Source organism: Rhagoletis zephyria, unplaced genomic scaffold, assembly GCF_001687245.7.
Source record: "Rhagoletis zephyria isolate East Lansing unplaced genomic scaffold, Rhagoletis_zephyria_1.1 Rzeph_scaffold_00337, whole genome shotgun sequence".
Classification (NCBI taxonomy): Eukaryota; Metazoa; Arthropoda; class Insecta; order Diptera; family Tephritidae; genus Rhagoletis; species Rhagoletis zephyria.
In genome coordinates, this window is record NW_016157421.1 from 61,666 (window position 1) to 84,400 (window position 22,735).

General features: G+C 33.3%; 1 protein-coding gene across 1 annotated transcript in view; it reads left to right on the forward strand.

Annotated features, from left to right (window-relative positions):
- Positions 1-8,433, forward strand: part of LOC108359078 (neural cell adhesion molecule 1) — a 39,955-nt gene extending 31,522 nt beyond the window's left edge. Inside the window, exons 7-8 of the mRNA XM_017610737.1 lie at positions 6,107-6,595; positions 7,429-8,433. Coding sequence (XP_017466226.1) covers positions 6,107-6,595; positions 7,429-7,652 — 713 coding nt within the window. The 3' untranslated portion in view covers positions 7,653-8,433. The remainder of the gene's footprint in view (positions 1-6,106; positions 6,596-7,428) is intronic.
- Positions 8,434-22,735: the final 14,302 nt, after the last annotated feature.

The following is a 22,735-nucleotide window of genomic DNA, read 5'->3' on the forward strand; positions in this document are numbered from 1 at the left end:
CACTTAAAATAAACTGAAATTGCGTGTAGTCTGTTGCATAACATAAACCAAATAAGTAAAAGTTTAATGGCCTTATTCATAAAAAATAAAGTAGGTTTAAAGCGCTTAGTAAAATGACATTTTCATACATTTTTCAGTTTATATACCTTTTTTATTTTTTATGAATAAGGCCATAAAACTTTACGCAAAGTTCACGAAAATGCAGAATTTTTAGAAACTTTTTGGGTATGCAGTTTTGTAACCTATTCAAGTTTACGTGTAGCCTTCTAATGTTGACTTTAAATTCAAACTTCCACATTATTATACTAAAATTGAATAGGATACAAAAATGCAACCCAAAAAATTTACAAAATTTTTTTAATAAAATTTGAAGTTCGTGAAAGTATATATATATATATATATGTGTGTGTGTATGTATGTATGTACATTTAACGTTAAAATTAGTTCTAACGTGAAAGTAAGTTTTGCAGTGAAATAAAAATCAAATATTTTAAATTTCTATTGTTTTAATTTCAGGAAATAACTAGATATAAGATTGAAGAATAAAATAATTTTAGTATCCCAAATACTTATTTTAATGAGTCCGATACTGAGTAGTATCGATACTTTTAGAGTATCGATACCATGAGCTCGATGCCAGAATGAGTACTCAGTATCGATACCAAAGTCTGAAATTTCGAACCCCACGTCTAGGTTTCCGGGCAAAGAAACATTGCTGGAAACGGCATTGGCATGGAAGGGAACTAATCTGCACAACCTTCATGTTCCGCAAGGTAAACGACAAGGATGAGCTTTCCAAATTGTTTTTATTCTATGCTCTTACTTCACACTTCGTATCTACTAGGCTGTAATAAATGAAATGTATTAATGTCTGTAATCAAATCAAAAAATAATAATTCCAAAGTACAAGTTTTAAAATAAATGACTAAATAGACTGTCCTTTGAAATAAAGTATGGATGCTCACTGTAGTTATGATACAATTCACCGTAAAATATCCCGCCAAAACATTTTACTTTACACTGTCATCTACTGCAGAATAACTGTAAGGCGCTCCTGTTAATAAAGGGTATCCTCGCAGGCTTCCAGAAGCAGATCTCTTAATGCTGCTTACCAGTTGTTCGTATGAATTTCGGTGAACATATACTCAACTTAAATATGTATACCTCCAACAATTTCACCAAATACAACTTTTTCAGTTACGTCAAATAAAATGTACCTGAATTTTAAGGAAAGGAGCAATGAAAAAGCATTTTTTTATTTCCTTTATGGCAAAAATACGAGTACTTAAAAAAAAAACTTTTCTCTTTATTTTCCTCTTTGCATTTTTTCCCCAATATGCAAAGCTCTAATGAAACCTTATAAAATTAAAACCTAATGCCCGTTGAAGCGCTGCATATTCGCATACCTATAGACACACATACAAATATAGGACAAACATAAAAAAAACAAACACTTTCAAATGCGTTCACCCAATTGATTTATCCTCAAATACAGTTTTAATTGCTAGCAAATTTGTAGCTTCCTTAGTAAACTTTGTGAGAGTAGAGAACAAAATGAAACGGATTTGAAAATATTGCTGTTTGTTTTAACAGTGCCAGTGGATTTTTTTTTATTTGAAAGTATGGAGTTAAACGATAAACAAGCTTTAGACGAACGCAGGCAAGTAGGAGGAATGAATGGATAAGCAGTGGAACCAAAGGCAAGCGCACAGGCAGCTATGCAAAGAGGTAACCAGGCAAAGGGGGCAAAGGGGCAATCGAGCAGGCAGGAATGCCGCAAACGCATTTGCCTAATGAAATGAAACTGAAACTTTAAAGGCGAATGCTCATACACTTACTTTGACATTGTCAAAGTGTGCCAAGGAGAATGGATAGGGACGAAGAGTAACACTGGTACTCATAGATGGCGCAGGTGGTTAAGGCTGGTGTACCACTTCACTTTAGTTAGCAGCAAAGCGAATTTTGCATTTCCAGTGCACACTAACTAGCAACTACACTTACAACAACAACAACAACTCTACCAATGCTATCGGCATCATCATCAAGAAGATACACTACCGCAATGTACGAGTATGTAGTTGTTGTGAGTAGTTGGGCTTGGATCACCACTCACTCACCACTTTACAAATTGATTGGATTGGGTGAAACGATATTTTGCTCTGGTTCTATATATGTATTTGTATATACTACGTACGCATGTAATCCCAGCTAGCACATAATCCGAAAATGAATTCGAAAAAGGAAAGAAAAGTGGATGAAGTGCGGATTTTTGCCCATTTACCGATTCCCTTTTCGGATACTTTGACTATTCCTTTTTTCCACTAAAGTGTGCGGCGGAAAAGTGATTATATATGTACCGAAAATGATTGTGAACCGGATACGTTTTTGGCTGTTATTCTGATTGAATTTTTCATTTAATACGTTTCCTTCTGCACTTCACAGATACTTTTTCGTAGTTCGGAAAAGAAAAATGAATCTTTTTATTGCGTCTCGCAGCATTCGAACGTAGCACCTCGTCTACACAGTCAGTCAGTGTCGAATACGTGTAGACGCTTTAAACTTTTCAGTTTGAACAAATAAAATAGAATTTTTGCTTTCAAATGGCAAAATCTTTTGCGAAGGTTTTTCGGATACAAAAATGAACCAAAAATGAAGTCGTTTCGTTTCTGGATACAAAGCACTGTCGCCAANGTCAACATTTAAATGAAATTATCTTCAAAAAGTAAATGTCATGGACCAATCTAACGTTTCAAATAAAGAACCGATGAGATTTTGCAAATTTTATGCGTTTTTTTTAAAAAAAAAGGTATCAAGCTCTTAAAAAATCACCCGTTATTTGTATGAGTGTGGCGCTGGGGAGGCAAAAGTTACAAAATGTGGGCAGAATTGCATTTCGGTGCTTGGAGCAAAAGTTTTTAGCAAAACTGTTTGCAACAGAAGTTTTACATTAAATCCCCGCTAGAAGGTATAGAGAGTTCACGTTACACACTTTCATACATGCATACAATGTGTACTGAAAGAGAAACCCGGTAGGAATTCGATTGGGATATTTTATACAAGGGCAGAATATTACATTATTTTGATTTTTACAAGGACCTGTTTTCAAAAGATTTTCAGTTTGAGATCGTCGTAAAATAACAAAATCTCGATCTCAACATAACTGTTATTAGAGACTTTCTCTTTTTTCAATTGCTTTCAACTTTTAAGTTGAAAGTTCCCTACGAAAGAAAGGTTTTCGAAAATTTCGAGAAAATTCCCAAAATATTCCAGAACATCCCGAATGAAATTGCGAAATGTAACGAAGGATTACTAAATAGTGATGGACAAAATATTGCGAAAAGTTCAGAAAGAATCCAAAACTTTCCTGACAAATCTCGAAAAGTATTAAAACCAAAGAGTTCCAGATATACCCTAAACTCAGATAGAGATATGGTTTGTTCAGTTTTAATAGCAGACTTGATTTACCAGTAGAAATAAGCCGCTAGCCATCTGGCATTTCGAGGTTTTCGCCAAGCGTTCACTGAGCAGTCTTAGACCGAAGCCTCGCGATGAGCGGCAAAGCGGCGAGCGGCTGAGAGGTGAGCGACTTAAAATTAAAACATACATTTGAAATACTATCGAAGTGGCCACGCAATTAGCGGCATTTCTGATCGGCTGGCGGCATTTTTGTACTGCGCCGCTCAGCCGTTCATTGCGTGGCATCGGACTTAGAGCCCATGTGTCCGCAAATAAACTACGTGTAGCCATTCTCTTTCTCAGCGACAAGAGTATCCTGCCTTATTAGCTCATCGGCCCAGCAGCTACCTGTGATATTACTGAGGCTTGGCCGCTACAACTACATCAGCCCAAATAAGCAATGTAGAGAAAGGTACGGCATTCGTTTACCGTCAAAGGTCCAAATGACCTGCTTGGAAAACGTTCAGAAACTGAAGTGAACGGGTAACCTGAATTTGGGTTTGGGGTTGATGAAGAGTTCCTCCAGAACACGATTCCACATTCCATTCAACTTTGTCAGCTTCGATCCATGGATGGTGAAAAAATCTACTCTGGCTCGGTTTGAACCGAAATGAACTCGAAGCTTCATAGGATATACGAAGCCAACACGCTTTGCCTACTATACATATGTACACTATTTACATGTTTTCTCGGGCACAACATTTAGCATACCGTTAGAAAGTGCCCTACGGATTTTAATTAAGGCAGATCTTTGCATTCTCTATCTTTTCCTCGACACCCAGCTTCCAGGGTGTTGTGAAGGATCAGGACTTGATGCTTCAGCCATTCAGAGAACGTTGGGGCCAAAAGTTGACAATTTATATGTTGTTGTGAAAACAACAAGCTCCGTTTACACCTAAGCCTCTAGTAACTGCGCAGTTATCAACCCAATTCAAGGATGCCGGCATAATTTCATTCAGCGTGCCTAAAAGTGTTCCTCTCTTAATCTATTAAATTAAGATTAACATTTCGATTTAGACTAAAATTAAGGTTGAGATTAATACAAGGATTAAGATAAAGGTTAAAATTAAGACTAAGACTAAAATTAGGATTAACGTTAAGATTTAGACTGAGATCAAGATTAAAATTTAGACTAAGATTAAAATTAAGCTTCACATTAAGATTAAGATTGAGATTAAGATTAAGACTAATATTATGAAAGTTGTTCATTATTATGCAGAAAAATACTCATATAGATACTTAATGTGGTGAGCTATAAGGGCAATCGAAAGAAAAAGTTTCACTTCAGTCGCGAGTGGGAGCCATGCACAATTTTTATGTGTTTTGGGACCCATTGTTATTTTCCGTATATTTTTAGAGTTGTTTTCGATACTTAACAGAAAGTTTAATAATTTTTTCATAATTTTTAAGTTTCTTTGGATGTTTGGTGCTGCTATAGGCATTTTTTGCTCCTGTATTGGGAGTTTTCGTAAGTTTGTTGGCGGTTTCGGTTTTAAATCAAAATGCCTACAGATGCTGACTTTTAGTAAAGATAAAACTGATCATTAACATACGGCCACCAGCCGAATTGTTTTCGTGCAGGGTGTCCTTAGAATGTGTGCATGCGTATGCGAATGCGCTTTAAGCGATTGAGAAGTTGAATAAGCTGAAGGGAAATTTAGAGCAGAGGGATTTTATTAAACTGACTGGCAGTTGCTGCTGATGCTTAAATGGATTTCAGACCAAATGCATACATATACTTACATACATATATGCATGCCTAAATATGTATGTATGACACTGTTCGACCAACTTTGAATCCTGTTTTACGTGCGTGCGTGTGACCTAAAGAGATGCATTTGATAAATTTTCTAAATTACTTAAGCATTGTTCAAATATCAAAAACTAAAAATACTTACTAGATGCACAAACTCTAACCGATCACCATTACCACTATATTAAATTCGTAAGCAATAAACAGATATGTACACCTGCACTTATGTACATATGTGTAGTTAGACATACATATACGTACATTAGAGTGGTCCAAAAAAGGCGGAATTTTAATAACTTTTCGTAGAAATGGTATACAATTTTTCAAAAACAATATTTTTCGATTGGAAAACTGTGATTCTCTTCAGGAGACTTCCAATATTAATGTCCAATCGTTTATTTAACAATATTAAAGATGTTTTGTTGGTCCCCCATTGCATTTTCTGGGGGGTTTGGAAAACCTATAAAATAAAGTAACCTTGAAAAACTGGTTAAAAAAACAATTGGGTATTATTAGCGGGAATCTCCTGAAGATAAGCAAAGTTGTTTTCCCCATATAAAATTAATTTTTCTTATTTCAAAATAAAAAAATAGGGTTATACTTTTTTCGGTATAGAACAATCTTAGGGGGTGGCGGCATTAGAAATTCGACATAATTTTTTTACATACATTTTTGGACCACTTTAATGTACATACATATACAAATTTTTGCATACCACCCGCACACAGTTCACCTAATCATATTTGCAATTCTCTCGAAACTAGCATTCACTTAACTTAATTTCGACGTTCTTTCTCTTTGACAAATTCACCTCCTCTCCACCCTGCTACCTTTGCTGTGCAACATCCTATACCCCCACTCACCCTCCTCCAACATTTTTCACTTTGCATCCATTAGATAAGCCCCACTGGTTCGATAATGACACTTCATTGGTTCAATATGCGTACATCGGTGGTATGGTGAATATTTCGTGCGATGCAATGGGTGAGCCACCACCTTCGTTCACCTGGGTGCATGAGGGTCGTGCCATTACCGGACGTAATTATCGTATTTTCTATGCCGATTACGGCTCAACGCTACAGATACATGTCCGAAATGAATCACAACTTGGCGATTATAAGTGCAAAGTTGCCAATCCGTTGGGCATGTTGGAGCGCATAGTGAAGCTGCGAAAAGGACAGAAGCCCAGCGGACCATCGCGCTTTCAATTGCGACGCGCATTCACCGATGGCTTTGACCTCGATATTAGATCGGAGAAATATGCCAATGTTGAGGAGAATATGCGTACATTCGGTTATCGGGTGCAATATATGAGCGAAGGCGATTTTAAGCACAGCGCTGGCAATTGGAGTTATGCCAAGCATAAGGACTACCATTTTCAGCGAGGTAAGTGGTGAAAAGGGAGTAGAAGAAAAGGGGTGATACGTGTATAAACTTACAGACTTGTAAAAATTCTAGAATAAGTAGGTAAGTATTTAGTTAAAATAAATAATTCAAAGAACTCAATTTCAGAACTTGGTCCAAGATTAAGGATAAGACTAAGACTAAAGTAAGAGTTAAAACTATGACCAAGACTAATACCAAGACCAAGACTAAGGCAAAGATCGAGACTAAGACCAATACCGAAAGTAAGACCAAGACCAAGACTAAGACTAAAGACTATGACTAAGGCTAAGACCAATACCGAAACTAAGATTAAGACCAAGGCTAAGGCTAGGACTAAGAATAATACAAAAACCAAGAATAATTCAATGGCCTAGACAAAGCCTAATACTAAGACTGAGACTAAGGCTAAATCTAAGACGATGCTTAAGACCAAGATAAAGATTAACACCAAAAGCGGAAGTGGGGTAGTTTTTGGGACAAAGTTTTCATTTAATAATCACATTAATTTTATTCTTTCCAAAGCATACCTACTCGGTACTGGGTTTTATACGACCTAACACCTCCGAAATTTCTGATCCATACACCTGTAAGCTTCTTTTTTCGTCTCTTGTAAGCTCGCGCTTAGAATATGTGGTAATTATCTGGAAACGATACGATTAACATTCGGTAAATAGGATTGAAAGGGTTAAGTTTTGGATAATTACTTACATGCGTATGTAAAGTAATCTTTATTGAGTACTAACTAACTGCAATTGTTTAGGATCTCTGTGTAATTTCATATTGTATTTACACTTTTTCTCTTCATATACATACTCTCTCCTCTCTCCCTCTAGGTGGCCGCTTTGTACTCAATGGATTGGATCGTAATACCACATATTTGGTGCGCGCAGCAACACGTAATCCAGCTGGTCTCAGCGATTGGAGTACGGTGAAAATTTTCGCAACACTATCGAATTTCGCTCGCAGAACAGTCACGAATATTATGTGGCAAACATGTTTAGTAGTTGGTTTAGGATATACATTTAGCGAATATGTGAAATTTAGAGCGTATGTTTAAGTTAAACGCAAAACACACACACATACACATACACACACACATATATAAAAACTTGAAAACATACACCTGCAGTTACATTTTAACCGTTCTGCCAATCCGCCACAACCAACAAGTAAGTCATCTTAGTTCCTTAGGTATAACTATGAAAGCTATAGCTATAGTAAGGAAAGGTCTCCATTAAATACATATAAATATGTTTCACGCTAATTGTTAAATGTTTACGATTATTGTAGTTACGTACATACATACTTACATACTTATGCATTTATTCATGTTAAATTTTTAAGTACCTGATTTGTTTCGAAAACTCCTTACATACCCACATTCATATACATACATACATACATACTATTCTCGTAGTTACTTACATACATACCTACAGTGCATTACAGTGGCTACTACATACATATTTACTTACTCGATTTTTTGCTCTCGATATTACACTGCTTTCGGATTCTGTGATAGCTTTAGTCCATTTTTTCGTTTTTTTTTTTTTTGCTTTTGCTGTTGTTTTTATACTCAAACCTAGTTTGTATATTGAATTCCTTTTTCGCTGCTTTTGATTTCACTCATTTACAAGCGTAAAAGAACATTTTTATTTTTTTGGTTTTCATTTCCTTTTAACAACAAGTCATCTGCAATCACAAGTGTTCAGCATCGTTTTTGTACTTTTTTAAATGGAATTCTTCAAGAATTTTACATCAGTGTCGTAAAAAGAACAAATAAACGAAGATTTTACTACATAAGTGAATAAGTCCAAATAAATAAAAAAACAGCAAATGAATTATGATTATTATGATGAATTAAAGCAGAAACGATTATTGTAGCTTAAATTATTTAACATTAAAAAAAAAACTAGTTAATATTAAATGAAAATAAAATTACAAATGCGCAAGAGAAGAAAACTAAATAAAATGAATATAATTCCAATGAATGTGTGAAATATGTTGTTTTATTGAGAAATACACTTTGTAGGGTTATTCCTATAGTGCACCATGGCTAATTTGATACGATGCAGAAAATGAAATCTCTTCGTCGATTTGACCGATTTGACAGCATCCGCTCATTCGCTGACGTCACACAATACTTTTGTTTACATTCACTGTTGCCAACTTGGTGCTCTTAGCACCAAATTTGGTGATTATTCAAAACGCGAACATTTTTGAGTTTGGTGCTTTTGTTTTTAGGCTGAAAACACGAAATTTGACCATATTAAAAAAATTTAAGCAAAATTTATAACAATCGTAAGTGTGGTAAGCAACTTTAAAAAAAATTTAAACCAACTCATGGCACAGTGACAATCATAAGTGAAAACAAAGAAATCGACCGTCGTGCAAGACATATCACGTACCATATGGGTCCTAGAACACTGCCTTAAGGGACACCTGCATATATTGGGTGACTTTCCGTTCTAAAAGGAATTCTGCCTGACTCTGAAGTTTCTCCCCAGCAGAAAGCTTGCCAGAATTGCATGCGTATATTAGTTTGTATATAAGGCCATCCTGACAGACTTTGTCAAAAGCTTGAGAAATGCCCAGAAATACACCGGTGCAGTATTGCTTCCCTTCGAAGGCTTTTCTAATAGAACAAACAATTCTATGAAATAAATAATTTGAATTTAATTTCTTAACAAGTGGTAAATCTTTTCGCAAAAACGAAACCTTATACAGTGTTTACAGGAGGCGAGTTTACAGTTTTGAAAATCGAACGAATAGTGCCGATTTGATGACATTAAAAAAATACCTTCGCATTTTAAAATATATTTTTTTACTACATGTTACTATATTTGATAAAAAAAGTGGACTTGGCACCAAAACCTAAACTTTGAAAAAAAGTGGACCTGGCACTTGAATTTTTTATAAATGCATTTATTTCACTGGAAATTTATCGCGCATGCATTATTTTCGTAAAATATACATAAGTAAACCGTATCAACAAACTAACGGTTCAATTTAGTGGAAAATATGAAATTTTTCAGTGTGTATTTGTGAACAGGTTACTCATACGCCTCAGCAAACGGAGTTGTGAATTTTCTTCCATACCGAATTATGTAAGTATGTTCTGCGATTTCTTTTATATAAAAGAAAATGAGCAACATCTTCAAAAAAAAAAATCCCAAAAATCAACGGTAAGTCCTATTACTATTACTAAGATTATTTGAAAATCAATAGACACAATTTCTATTTGAAATTTGCATAGCAGCAAAAAAATGTTCTTCTGATGCCTTACTTCAGCAAATCTATTGAAATTCGTATTTAAATAGAATCGTAGTAAATGTTATTGCAAAATTAAAATGAACGAGTCAACGAGTCAGTTTGTAAATTTACAAAATATTATTTACCTACATAGTATGTCAACAGTTGTTGTTATATAGTTTGTATGTTTTTTCCGGTTGCATTCCATTTACCAAATAGAGAATAAAATGTAATAAACAAAGGCTGACCTATAAAACATTTTACCATCGCTTGTATGTATGTATTTACATACTTTGTATAACTGTACCTGTGCGTAGAGGTATGCCGTTAAATATTGATGCTATAACATAAATTTATTTGTGCTTACAATGCATCATTCTTTCTGCTGGTGGAAAACTGATGATTAGGCAAAACAATGTATGAGTTTATTACAAAAGCTAATGGATTTATTGGTTAAACCCTGCAATAAATCGGACATTGGATTGAGTACTTTGCGCAAGCTTTTAGTGTGCGACTAATAAGTAATGGAATGAAAGAGATTCTCTGGAGTTTTTGTCGCAAGCTCAAATCGACTTTCCCGCCGACTGACCATAGCTCTCTAAAGATGGTCTCTGTCCTGAATCGTCTTCATGAAAAATTTGATTCTATACTGACGCTCTAGATAGATTCACAGTGTTTATATCCGAGTCAACCAACAACAACTAACTTTGAGATTGTTTGCATTTGGATATATGTATAGATTTAAGACTGTTCAAAATCTAGCTTCATTTGTGCGAAATTTTTTTTTTAGCATTTTCCACTGTACAAATCGCTTCTTCTAGGCTCTGACTAGTTATGTTTCTTTCTCTCAGTTATGTAAAAAATAAAAAATTAGCACTCCAAGAACACTTTTTTATAACAATTTGGGTTAAGGTTTTGTGTGAAAGCTATAATACTTTTGGCAGAGAAGCAGGGACACTTAAAACTTGCTCAGTGCTGCCATACATGGGCTTTTCCTATCAAAAGTGGTAGATTTTTTTTTTACATTCGCAAAAAATAGTAAATCTGTATCCCCAAACATTTAAAAAACTTGTTTACATGAATATTTCGCCGGAGCATTGGTATAGCGGCGACCACAAATATGTAAATATATCTGACTCGTAAGTACAAATTGTACCTATATTATTGCCAATATACAATATGAACTTCCATAAATACTTCATGTGTCTACAAGTTAACTTTAATTGAACTGAACTACAAAGTTGTACCGTAGACTGGTGTGCTGAAAAGGGCTTGCCAATGAACCCACTAAAGCCCACCATTGTCCCATTTACCAAAAGAAGAAAAGGCAGGCACAGAAATTGGGTTCTCAGTATAGGCGAAATATGTAGAGATAACTCTGGACAAAGACTCAATTCAAACTCACATCTCTCGAATGTAACCCAAAAGGCTACAAGGGCATTTTATGCCCGTCAGTAACATCATGGTTAAACCTAGGGAATATCACCCAAACTAAGGTATTACTCTTTCAATACGTTAGTAAAACCCGTTGTTACATACGCGCAAATAGCCTGGTGACCCTACAGCTGCCTAATATTATCAGCATGAAAATTGTAGATATTCGGGGTCATTTCGGGGTCAAGCCATTCCTGGATGATCCCGCTATCAAGTTCATGGACATTATGCTACCGAGGTTATCCTTCTACAAACCCTATAAGGTCAGAACTCCTGAAAAGAACTACGGGAAAGCGATAACACTATGATTGACAGAGAGTCCGAGTATGGTATACCGACGGGCACATACCATATTCCAGGAGGAAGTCTTCGAAATCGAAATATGTGTTCGCGAATGTCTTCATGTTGACTATTCAGGCAGCGTTAAAGGCATGACACTCTTTTCAGTTGGCACCAAGGCTTGTGGACAGCTAAACAACTGTTTTGAAGCATCTGTGAGTCTACAATAGCGTAATGCTTTGGTGAGTTCTGGGACATGAATGCAACGAAATGTCTGACTGTCTCGCAAAGCGTGGAGCCAAAATGCACATGCATGGTTCCGAGCCTGTTGGAAGTGCATTCGAAAAACTCCTTAGCTTAGCCGGGAGGGTCTTAGAACTCTTGCTGATTGCCTAATAGGACACTGCAAGTTAAGGTACCATTTGAATTGGGATGATAGAGGAAACCGCATGTATCATCAACAGCAGACTGATACACCTTGGAGAACGATGGTCTGCTCAATCCAAAATTTGTAACATGACACCTTCCAAAGTGCTTAGCTTCTTAAATATCCACAGGTTGGAGTGATTACAATTAGGTTATAGCACAAAAGATCTTCTTAGGTCAAAAAAAAAATTGGTAAGTTTAAGTTGGTTTTGGTAGGACATTTTGGTAGGAAAAAAAATTTGTCCGTGGCAACACTGACCTTTTTTGAGTTAGTTTGGCGTCCTCATAGTTTGGGTCAGATGCCTTCCAAAAGTTTACGTAGAGATACATCTGGTTCGGCGCTTTTTTTATCTAACTATGCTTTCCCAATAATAGATTTTCTCATGGTCCACAAAATAAGCGTTTCGTGATACCTTTGCACGTTCGGAAACAGGAAATAGTCGAGAGGTGCTAAATGTTAGATGGTCACTTTTTCTTTGGAAAATGGGGTCGTTTTTGGTCCAAATCAGTGCGGAATCTCGATATCGTTTTTCGATCATATTATCGATATTTATATCGACTATTTTGTCGATATTTTTTTTCGATTTTATTATCGACGAAAGAAAATGGTAGAGGTAGGCATAAAGATAGAAAAAAGATAAAATATAACCTTAAGCTAATAGAAGCGCGGAATATTTATTTACCGGTTATGGATGTTTTTTTTTTAAATGTTCCTTAAGACATATTTATAGGCAGTCTTGTGTGCACCATTTTCGAAAGACATGTTTCCAATCACTTCCAAAGGAAAATGAAGAAACTAGAATAGATACTCTCCTAATTTACTACTCGCGAATAAATTTTGCGCCAAATGATTACACTGCTTGGATTTTATGTGGCCTGATTATGCTTACTAACATACAGATACTATAAATACTCATACATAAATACATACACACCATCGCCAGTACGAGCATATTAACACATTTGATTGTGGTCTAAATGGAAGTGAAAACACCTACATTTTTTTTTTTTCAATCATAAAATGTTACATGCGCGCGTACATACATACATGCGATACAGGTTCGGATGCAATTTGTACATATGCAACACATATTTTCAATGATTTATTAAGTCTGGGAAACAATGAAAACCACTGCAGCGGAAAAAAGTTAATGTAAAAATAATAAAAAGGAAAACCATTAACGCCATCGATTATATTAGCTCACAAATATCTATGTTTGTTATGTAATTTATTCATAAATTTTTGCTTTTAATTCAATTTTAATTACATTGTTGTTAATAATGAACCAAACAAACTAACATTCGTTCATACATACATACATTTGTATGTGCTATGTACAAATACTGGTACATATGTATGTATGTATAAATATAGATACGCATTATATAATTATATGTACATTTCCACGATATTATCGCTGAAATGTCAACATAAATGAATTACTATTATTATTTTGCATTGAGAATAAATAGCCCGGAGATATCTAAATACATTACAACACCTTTCATACTATGTAGTTCTGTTAATTCTGTTATAAATATTGCCGATAAATAATTTCCGTATACTAAACACCCAAGAGTTTAGTTGGTACTTACTTTTCTAAGGGGCATTTTGTAATATAATTTAATCTAAAATTTTCGAATAGGCTAGTTAGGTACAATTCAAGGTTGCATAAGGAAAATTAACACGTGAAAAAACATACATATATACATATATAATCAAAACTGTTCCACGATATTTGGACGCTTTTGATTTTTTTCATCGAAAATTATAACATTATCGTTATTTTCGGTCCCAGCATTTACAAGCAATATATCGCTAGTTTAGAGTGAAATGTTGCTAAGTCCACTTTTTATGAAAAATTAGTTTTTGATGCAGGAAGCAAGGAAAACTGAAAATGCACCGTTTCTGAAAGGATCTAACTGCTTGTTTTATTTCTACCCGTTTTATTCCGTGATGTGCAAAATTGCTAAGTCCAAAGTAGTCACAGAAAATTTGATAAGTCCAAAAAATATGAATATTTTTTTTACGCTATCGAATTCGATTTGTATTGAGGGTTTTGCAACAACATTATTTTTGAATATTTATATACATATGTATTTATGTATATTCCCCGCAAACATATTGGCTGCGTTTCTTTATACATTCCGGATAATCCCATTTCACAGCCGGAATAAACAGAATGCTTTTGAAATATACGTTAACATATCATCAGGAACGTTCTAAAGAAAAAGTAAACAAAAAAGTTTATTCCAAACGTTCAGAATGAATAAAGAAATTCAGCCATTCTGAGCGTTCAGAATATATGAGTCCGAAAGGTGTCCTAGGTAGGTAAGAAATATGAGTTTCAAAAAAAAGAATTTTTTACTCTTACATGAATCTTTTAGGATTCATATATGAGCCAAGTTATGAGCCAGCACCTTGTGCCAATATAAAAACAATAAAGATTTGAAATTTATATCTAAACTTGTTTATACAGAAATTGAAAATAATTAGAAAACAAAAAATTAACAAAATTTAGCTTCAGCTGCTGCTATTGAATGCATGTTGGAATGTGTATATGCATGTAAGTATGTATGTATGTTATTTGCAAGGACTTTTTGCGGAATGCCTTTGCAAATATAGTGAGTTGAATAAGACTCAAAGAGCAACCTAAAATAAGAGTCCGAATGTAGCAATTTATGAGGCCGATAAGGGTCTCAAAAAGAGTCATATATGAGGCCAAAACTTGTTTTAAAAGAGTCCAAAATGAGCCGTATATGAGGCCAATAAGAGTCCAATATGACTCATATTGAGGCTCATTTGAAGTATGAATTTAAGCTCATATAAGTCGACATTCGTAGGAAGGGAAACACACTCATATCCGACTCTTAAATGAGCTCATTATGAGCGTAATAGCTCCGAAATAGAACTCCTTAAAGACTCATTTATGACTCCAAATGTTTGCTGGGTTAGGCTGGGTCGATTTTGTATGGGGGAAAATAAAAGGCATTTGATCGTATTGTAATAGTTATGATGTCTTAGGTCTAAGCCAATTGTTATTGGCCAAGAAAGATTAATTTAAAATTTATCTTTTGCCCGCGCAATTGAAACAAAGTTTATGAATTTTGGAAATGAAACTTTGGCTCGTAATATCTTAGGAAACCATGGAAAACTCTTCCTCAAAGATTAGACAAAAGTATAGTCCGGTTACAGTGGTCCAATTTGCAGCAACTTCACCAAGGCAGACGCCGAATTACAGCAAGAAAGAACGAAGATTTGCAGTATTTAAAAGCAACTTTGCCTAAAGACCATCATAATTTTTACGATAGTTTGCTACATGAATGATTTTTTGGGGTGTAGTTTAGTTTCAGCGAACAATACTATTAATTTAATCTGCCATTAATTGTTTGTTTATTGGGTTCAAGCCCTGGTCAAAGCAACATTACAAACAAATTTAGAAGAAAAGGTTTATCCTTAACACCGGTTGCCCCCCCACAGGCAATGGCAAACCACCGAGTGTATTTCTGCCATCAAAAACAGCGTAAAACTGAAGTCCCTTCCCTTTGTGTGACAACATCAAGGCGCACGCCACAAATCGGAGGAGAAGCTCGGCCAAAGACTAACATATGTATAAGCCCCAATCTATTACACAAGGGAACAAAAATAGGGAACAATTTCGTTGCATCAAATGCTGAAGCTGTTTTGGATATAATCCGTAAGTATAAAGTCTCCATCAGCTCAAGATTGGAAAAAAAACGAGGTCAAAGTGTCAAAAAATCGCGTTTTTGCAATATTTTAGAAGCCATAGCAAAGAAACTTAAGGTGATATTAAAGCTAGAAGTCTCGACTACTATCCCTGAAAATACCATCCCTGCACCTTGAATTGATGGTCACTTATAGTAATCAGCATAAAAAGTCTATCAAAAACAGCTTTAACATTTGATGCAACAAAAACACTGTTCCCTTGTGTTATTATTATTTTTAAAAGAACCTAAACAATTTGTTCTAATAAATTGTTTCTTAAAATGTAACTACGAGATGGATTTTTCGTATTGTACATATTGGAAAAATTCATGGAAAATTTGCTAAGTCCAACAAAAAAAATTTTAAGAAAAAAGTAGAAAATTTGCTAAGTCACAAAATTGTCTACAAAATTTGTAAAAAATCAGACTTTTTTATTATTTTTTTTTAATAAAGGGTAAATGAAAAACGCGAAACTTTGCATTCAAAGTTTTGCAAAATACTTAAAGAAAATTCCTTAGGAAGGTTTTTTGTGCCTCCTGTACAATTGAAAAAAATGGACTTAGCAACTTTGCACTCTAAGCTAGCGATATGTATAAGTCATAAATATTTTTGAAACAATTTTACTCTCACAGACAGATACGAAATCCAACGAATTCGTTACAATGATAAAATAATCCAGATACTATAAATCTCATAAAATAATTTTTTTTTGAACCAGGATCGCTTTTAATCTATAAAACACAAGTAAGTTTGAAGTACTAGTCTGCAATTAAAGTCTAAAATATCTAAAGATTACTTCTCTCTTCGATACCATATTCTTTTGGACTCACATTAAACAAATTAGGCTATAAAAATAAAGATTCTCTTTGATCGTAGAAGTGTTCGCAGCCTATCTGGCGCAATAAACTCACTTTACGTTGCTTTTACCACCCTTTTGTATCATTTGTATAACCCTTCACAAAGAAGAAAGGCTATTGGATAAGCTACCACACTAAAAAATGCATTAAACTGTCAATAAAAATAAGAAATGATTTACTGAAACGTTACTTGGCTAAGTTCCAAATGTACCTAAAATTACTTGCATGTACCGAATGAACATTCAAATTAAAGATAGATACAATTTTACCAACTTTTCCATCACTGTAGCACATTGCTAATCGAACCGCTGACTGTGTGTGAACACCAAAAAGCGGTGGCTTAATTGAAAATGTAATTATTACCTTTGTGATACAGTGATGGATTCAATTAAATTTCGGCCTGAACTTAGTATAACGCTGAAACAGGACGATATGTAGTTCTTATTGTCAAGTATTTATAACCTCCGATTATTCGTAACTTTGCAGTGTCTGATAAACCTTGAGACACACATATAGATAACTAGAGTTTCTTGGAGGAGAGCTTGTATGATAAATATATGTAGCTTTTGATCTATTAGTAGGATCTTGGCACTCTTTTGCATGCCCGAATTTTTTGTAGATACATACTATGTGTGTACCACTCTTGCCATGAATTTTCATAAGAACATGAGTTAAACTATCAAAAAGAATAAAATTTGATACAATAAAATTCAGTATTTAGTGATTTATGAATGCGCCAATATAATTCCATCAATTTCGATACACAATAATAACATGCTTACATGCATGCATATCTACTATGTATATATACATATGTATATCTAAATAAATGACGTTTTGATTAAATCAGCACTTTTTATTCAATACCAAAAATTCATAGATACTTTATCTAAAATTTGCCAACGTAGAGTATTTAGTGGTACGCAAAGTAATAAAAAAAAATGTTTACAAATTGAATAAAAATGTTCAATGAATTGCTAAAATGGCTTAAAGCAATGAAAGCAAGAAAATTTTCAGCTGAAAAATGTTTTCTATGAATGTTAGTAAATCGGAAAACAAAATGAAAGCGTGACTGCACACATGCGCTCATACATACATACATATTTAGATATGCAACCGTTCAAATACATACAGTACCGGTCATAGCAATAGCTTTTTCTTAAAATTCGTAACTTTTACTTAAATTTATTTGTTTACTACTTACATATGTTTGTTTATTTATTTTTAAGAGTTTTCAATTAATACACCGTTCATTCTCTAACAAAACCCAAGTCTAAAACTTTGTAAAAAACTAAAAAATTCAACGAATTTTAAATCCAAATTTCAAAATTTTGTTTTACATTTTTTTTTGTCGCATTTGCTTCTGTATAATAAATAAAAACAATGTATTTTTATATGGTAGAAGGAAACCGCAAAACCTTCGGTCAAAAAAATTTTTCAAAATTTCAAACGGTTATTTTTATCCACTTGAAATTTGCACGCAATATATTACACTAAAATTGAATGGGCTATAAAACTTTACACTCAAAAAAATTTGTTGCATTTTTATTTTGATTTTTCATTTGCAGGTGTGTTAGAGAAAGAACAATATTTTAATTGCAAGTTCATAAAAATAAATAAATAAACATAAGTTGCAAACAGTCTCACTTTGAAATGTGGGGGTGTTATTGATATGACCGATGCTGTAAATACTTACCTATGAAATATACATATGCTTGCCTGCAGTTATTCATGCATACCACAAAATAGTACTACATAAATAAATAACTAGAAAACCGAGTATATTCATATGCATTTGAAAGGGAAATAAATTTGTATGTATGCAGTTATACAATGAAACACAAAACAAAAAAAAAAGTAGAATCTTTTCACGGCAAGTAAATTTTATCGAATTTAGCCTGTAGATCAAAACAAAAGCACTTACAATGTGCTTATCGCATTTTGCCAAACGTTAACCGGATGTCCGTGGAGGAGGATGATGTATTCATAAATATTTGTATGTATGGATGTAAGACTGTTTGCAAATATTAAATACTATATGCATACGTGTTTATATCAACTAATTGATTGCTAGATATTTTCACAACTATTTTTTTTCTTTTTATATTGCTGCGGCTGTTATTGTTGTTGTCGTTGTTGTTATTGAGCATTTCGAAGTTGTTGTCACTACTGCCACAAATTTTATTTAACGCAAACTGGGCATATTAATTTAACCGCAAAATTGCGATATGCCGTCATGCACATACATATGTACGCGTATGGACATACATACAAAAGCATGCTTGTACATATGTACATATGTACACAGGACATAAGAATATGTGTACGCTCTGTAATAAAATGCGGCCACTCCCGGACTACTTGCAAAAAAATATGCGATAGAAATCAAATATTTATATGTAATTTTTGCACTATTTACCTCTTAAGACCTGATTAGGAACCAATTAAGAAAGAGTATTTTGACGTAGAATATGTCTAACGTTTCGGTATGGATGCCATACGAAAATGTTCTAGTTGTAATTTTTAGAGCTTCACAAAAACGCTTATTACACGAGAACTAATGAAGCGATTTCAAAGAAAAAAGCGGCGTTTCAGAAATGAAATTCCAAGTCTACCGACAGATTCATTTTTGTAAGTCATCAGCTCGCTTTCTGTCGCAGAAACAACGGTGAATATTGACAAATTTTTTGGTAAGTTTTGAGCCTTTAAAGTGCTCTATCAACTTAGGTTTTGCAGATATAACCTTTATTTTTGGAATATAAGTTCTCTGGAGTCATAGAAATATTACTGTGTATAAATTTTATATAAATTCAACAAAAATTTAGTATTTTAAGGGAAAAAATTGTTGAAAAAATTAGCAATTTTTTTTATTACGAAAATGCTCGAATGATTTTGTTTTTATTTGCTTTAATCAAAAATTCAAGCTGTTTCCTTTCTGTTGGTATATGGGAAGTATTGGTTGATATCTTCTATGTACATATGTTTATTTAATTCAAATAAATGGACATAAATGATTTCCCATAGAAAATCAATTCGTCATCATTTTGCAAACACGTGCTTGCGCTGGGAGTGAGAGAAGGAGACAAAAAGTATGTGTGCGTATTTCGGCTTTTAAGTAACAGATGAAGCAGCTCCGGGGAAATATTTATCGAAAACTTGGCTGGCAGTGAATAAACCTTCCATTTGATACCCATAATGTGGTACTAAATAAGCTTACATTTTTAATAACAGTTGTTGAATTTTTTAAAAAAGTGGCAACCCTGTACAACAATGTTTTCAAATATCTTCGAATGCTTTTAGTTTTGATGAACAAACTTAGTTACATATTTCATTGAGCCTTTAAATAAATTTAAATTTTCATATACAGCGTGGCGACGAATAACTGTTACCCAGGTTTTTTTGAGAAATAAAAGGGTCCTTCATTACTTTTGCGAAAAAAGTATTTTATTGTTAATTTTCCACAGATTTTACTTTAGTTGTTTTAATTAGTTTTTAAATTTTAACCCTTATTTACATTTGCCAGCAGTGTAAACTTTGAGAGAAAAGTTCACTTGGCACGCAAGTCTTCTTCAGGTGTATTTTTTCTTAGGCATTGTATAAAAAAAGACAAAAAAAGAGAAAAACTGTATAGGGTTGTTCGAATGAATGGCCGTCCTAGTCACCAGTTCCGAGTCTATTAGATTTTTGAGTATGAGGCCTTATGCTAGACAGAACGGGGAGTATAAGGCATTCAAAATGGAGAAAATTAGCCTATGGTTACAGAAGATATGGAATAAATTAATTGACGAAGGCCTGCGTGCCAAATTAACTTTTCTTTCAAAGTTTACACTGCTGCCAAATGTAAATAGGGATTCAAATTTAAAAAAAATTAATACAACTAAAGTAAAATCTGTGGAAAATTAACAATAAAATACCTTTTTCGCAAAATCTATAAAGGACCCTTTTATTTCTAAAAAAAAACCTGGGTAACAGTTATTCGTCGCCACGCTGTATATTGCAACCCTATTTTTCACGATTTTTTACAACATACCCACAGAAATAATCGAGTAGAAAGCAAAAAAAAAGAATAAACACATCCAGTGAGCTGTTCGAGTGTGATATGGTTATGAAAACATAAAATACGTAGCTAATTTTTGTATATAACAGATAGCATTATCGGTTATCAAAACATACATAGTAAAATTTTTAAGTTAAATAAGCATCATAGTGTTATTTTTTGAAGACTTCTGAAAAGAAATAGTCTTATTCGATCAAAAAATAATTATTTTTAACGATTTTATAGCAATTCTACGAAAAAAATTTATTTTCCCAATGTAAGATTCATGGAAAAGTAAGTCATTTTTAATAATGTTTATTTTATTTAGTTATTGAATTTAGAAGTTGTTTCTTAAAGGGTTGTAAATCAAACCTGCGCCACTAAATAACTGCTCGCTCGAGGCAACAAATATCTGCGTGGGAAACTGCACCAGTTGAGAGGACTTTCACTTATATTTATTTTTTCTTATTGCGGTGCAAGAATAATTCCTTTTTGAGAATCGCATCGGGGCTGAAAATGTCGGGGTATCCTCCTGACTTTCATCGTCACTTGAAGAATCTTTTATCATAGCAAGTTCGTTGTTTAAACAACACTTACAAGCCAAACCCGATGTTTCAAGTATTTCTAAAGCCTAACGCACCTAATTTACTTACCTAAATTATTACTTAAAAATACTTGATATTCGCATTCGCATTCGCATCCGCGAATGTCTAAAATACCACATTTGCAACATCTCTAGTATGTATGTATATGTATGTACATACGATATGCTCTTTTGAGTAAAATTTAAACTTTTTCATCTTACATTAAATGAGGTTGTATTGTAAAAAAAAATATTGGCATTTAAAAATAAAAATCACTCATACGCACCGTTGATCATGAGTTTAATATATATTTATTTCAGTTTTTACTAAAATTAAACGCAAATGAACATTTAAAACTACAATGTCAAAGAGTGATTAATTCAACAAGGAATTTTATATTTTAACACTTTTATGATTAAACATTTTCCAAAGGTAACTAATTAAAAAAAAAATACATGGTAAAAAAACGCAAAACTTTGTAAACAAATTAAAACGCTCAATGATTTTTTTTTTCACTGCTTATTTAATTCGCTTGAATGCCGTTAATAGTGCTAAGGCTGCTATTGAAGCTTTTGCTCAAAATAGTTTTTTTATTTGTTGTTATCATTTAATTTATATAATTTTTACAATACCACTTGGCAAAATAATTTAATTCGCTTCACCTTTTGATGAGTTGAATCAATTAAATTGCATTGAATGTGGTGAGTAAACAGTTTTAAGAGAAATGCTACGACATGCACATATAATTATTGACATATTGGCATGTATATTTGTGGACTAGGCATATGACTTTTTTCTAAAATTAAGTATACCTCTAAGGAAAGGATGAGGAATGATGAGAAGAAAAAAATGTGCACTGAGAAAAAACATACTTCTGGGACTATCTATGTCGAATCAGCTAATAGTTCGAATCGATCTTTTTTAATTTGAACAATCTTATTTTTTTTTAATTTAGAGTTTACAATTTTTTTTTAATTTAATCTATAAAACACTTTAAAAAAAAACACGTATTGAATTAAAAAAAAAATTTAAATATATACACGTTTTGCGATATTTTTAATTTTAAAATCCTTAAATATTTCATTTTTCGTTATTTTTTTTAAATATATTTTTTATAAAGCCATAACCATAAAAAATATGTATTGAATTAAAAAAAATGTTTAAAATATATATACGTTTTGCAGTAATTTTATATGTAAATCCTTAAATTTTTTATTTTTCGGTTTTTTTTTTTAATATATTTTTTATATAGCCATCACCAACCCAGAAGCATTTTTGTGATTGTAAATTTTGAGATATTCAAAACATAGACTTGCAATATCGAGGGATTTTGAACTTTCGAAAAAAAATTTCTTTGAATGACAAAGGAAGACGTCTGAGCAAAATTCATCCAAAAAGCATTTACATATGGAGAATTCTTTTTCAAACCAGACACCACCCTGCCCATTTTTGTTGTGGGTCAAAAAATCTTTTGAGCAAAAACAAAATTCGTCCTGAATTGTAGTTTTTGATGCCGTTTGGTCTTTTGTGTTTCCAATTTTTGCG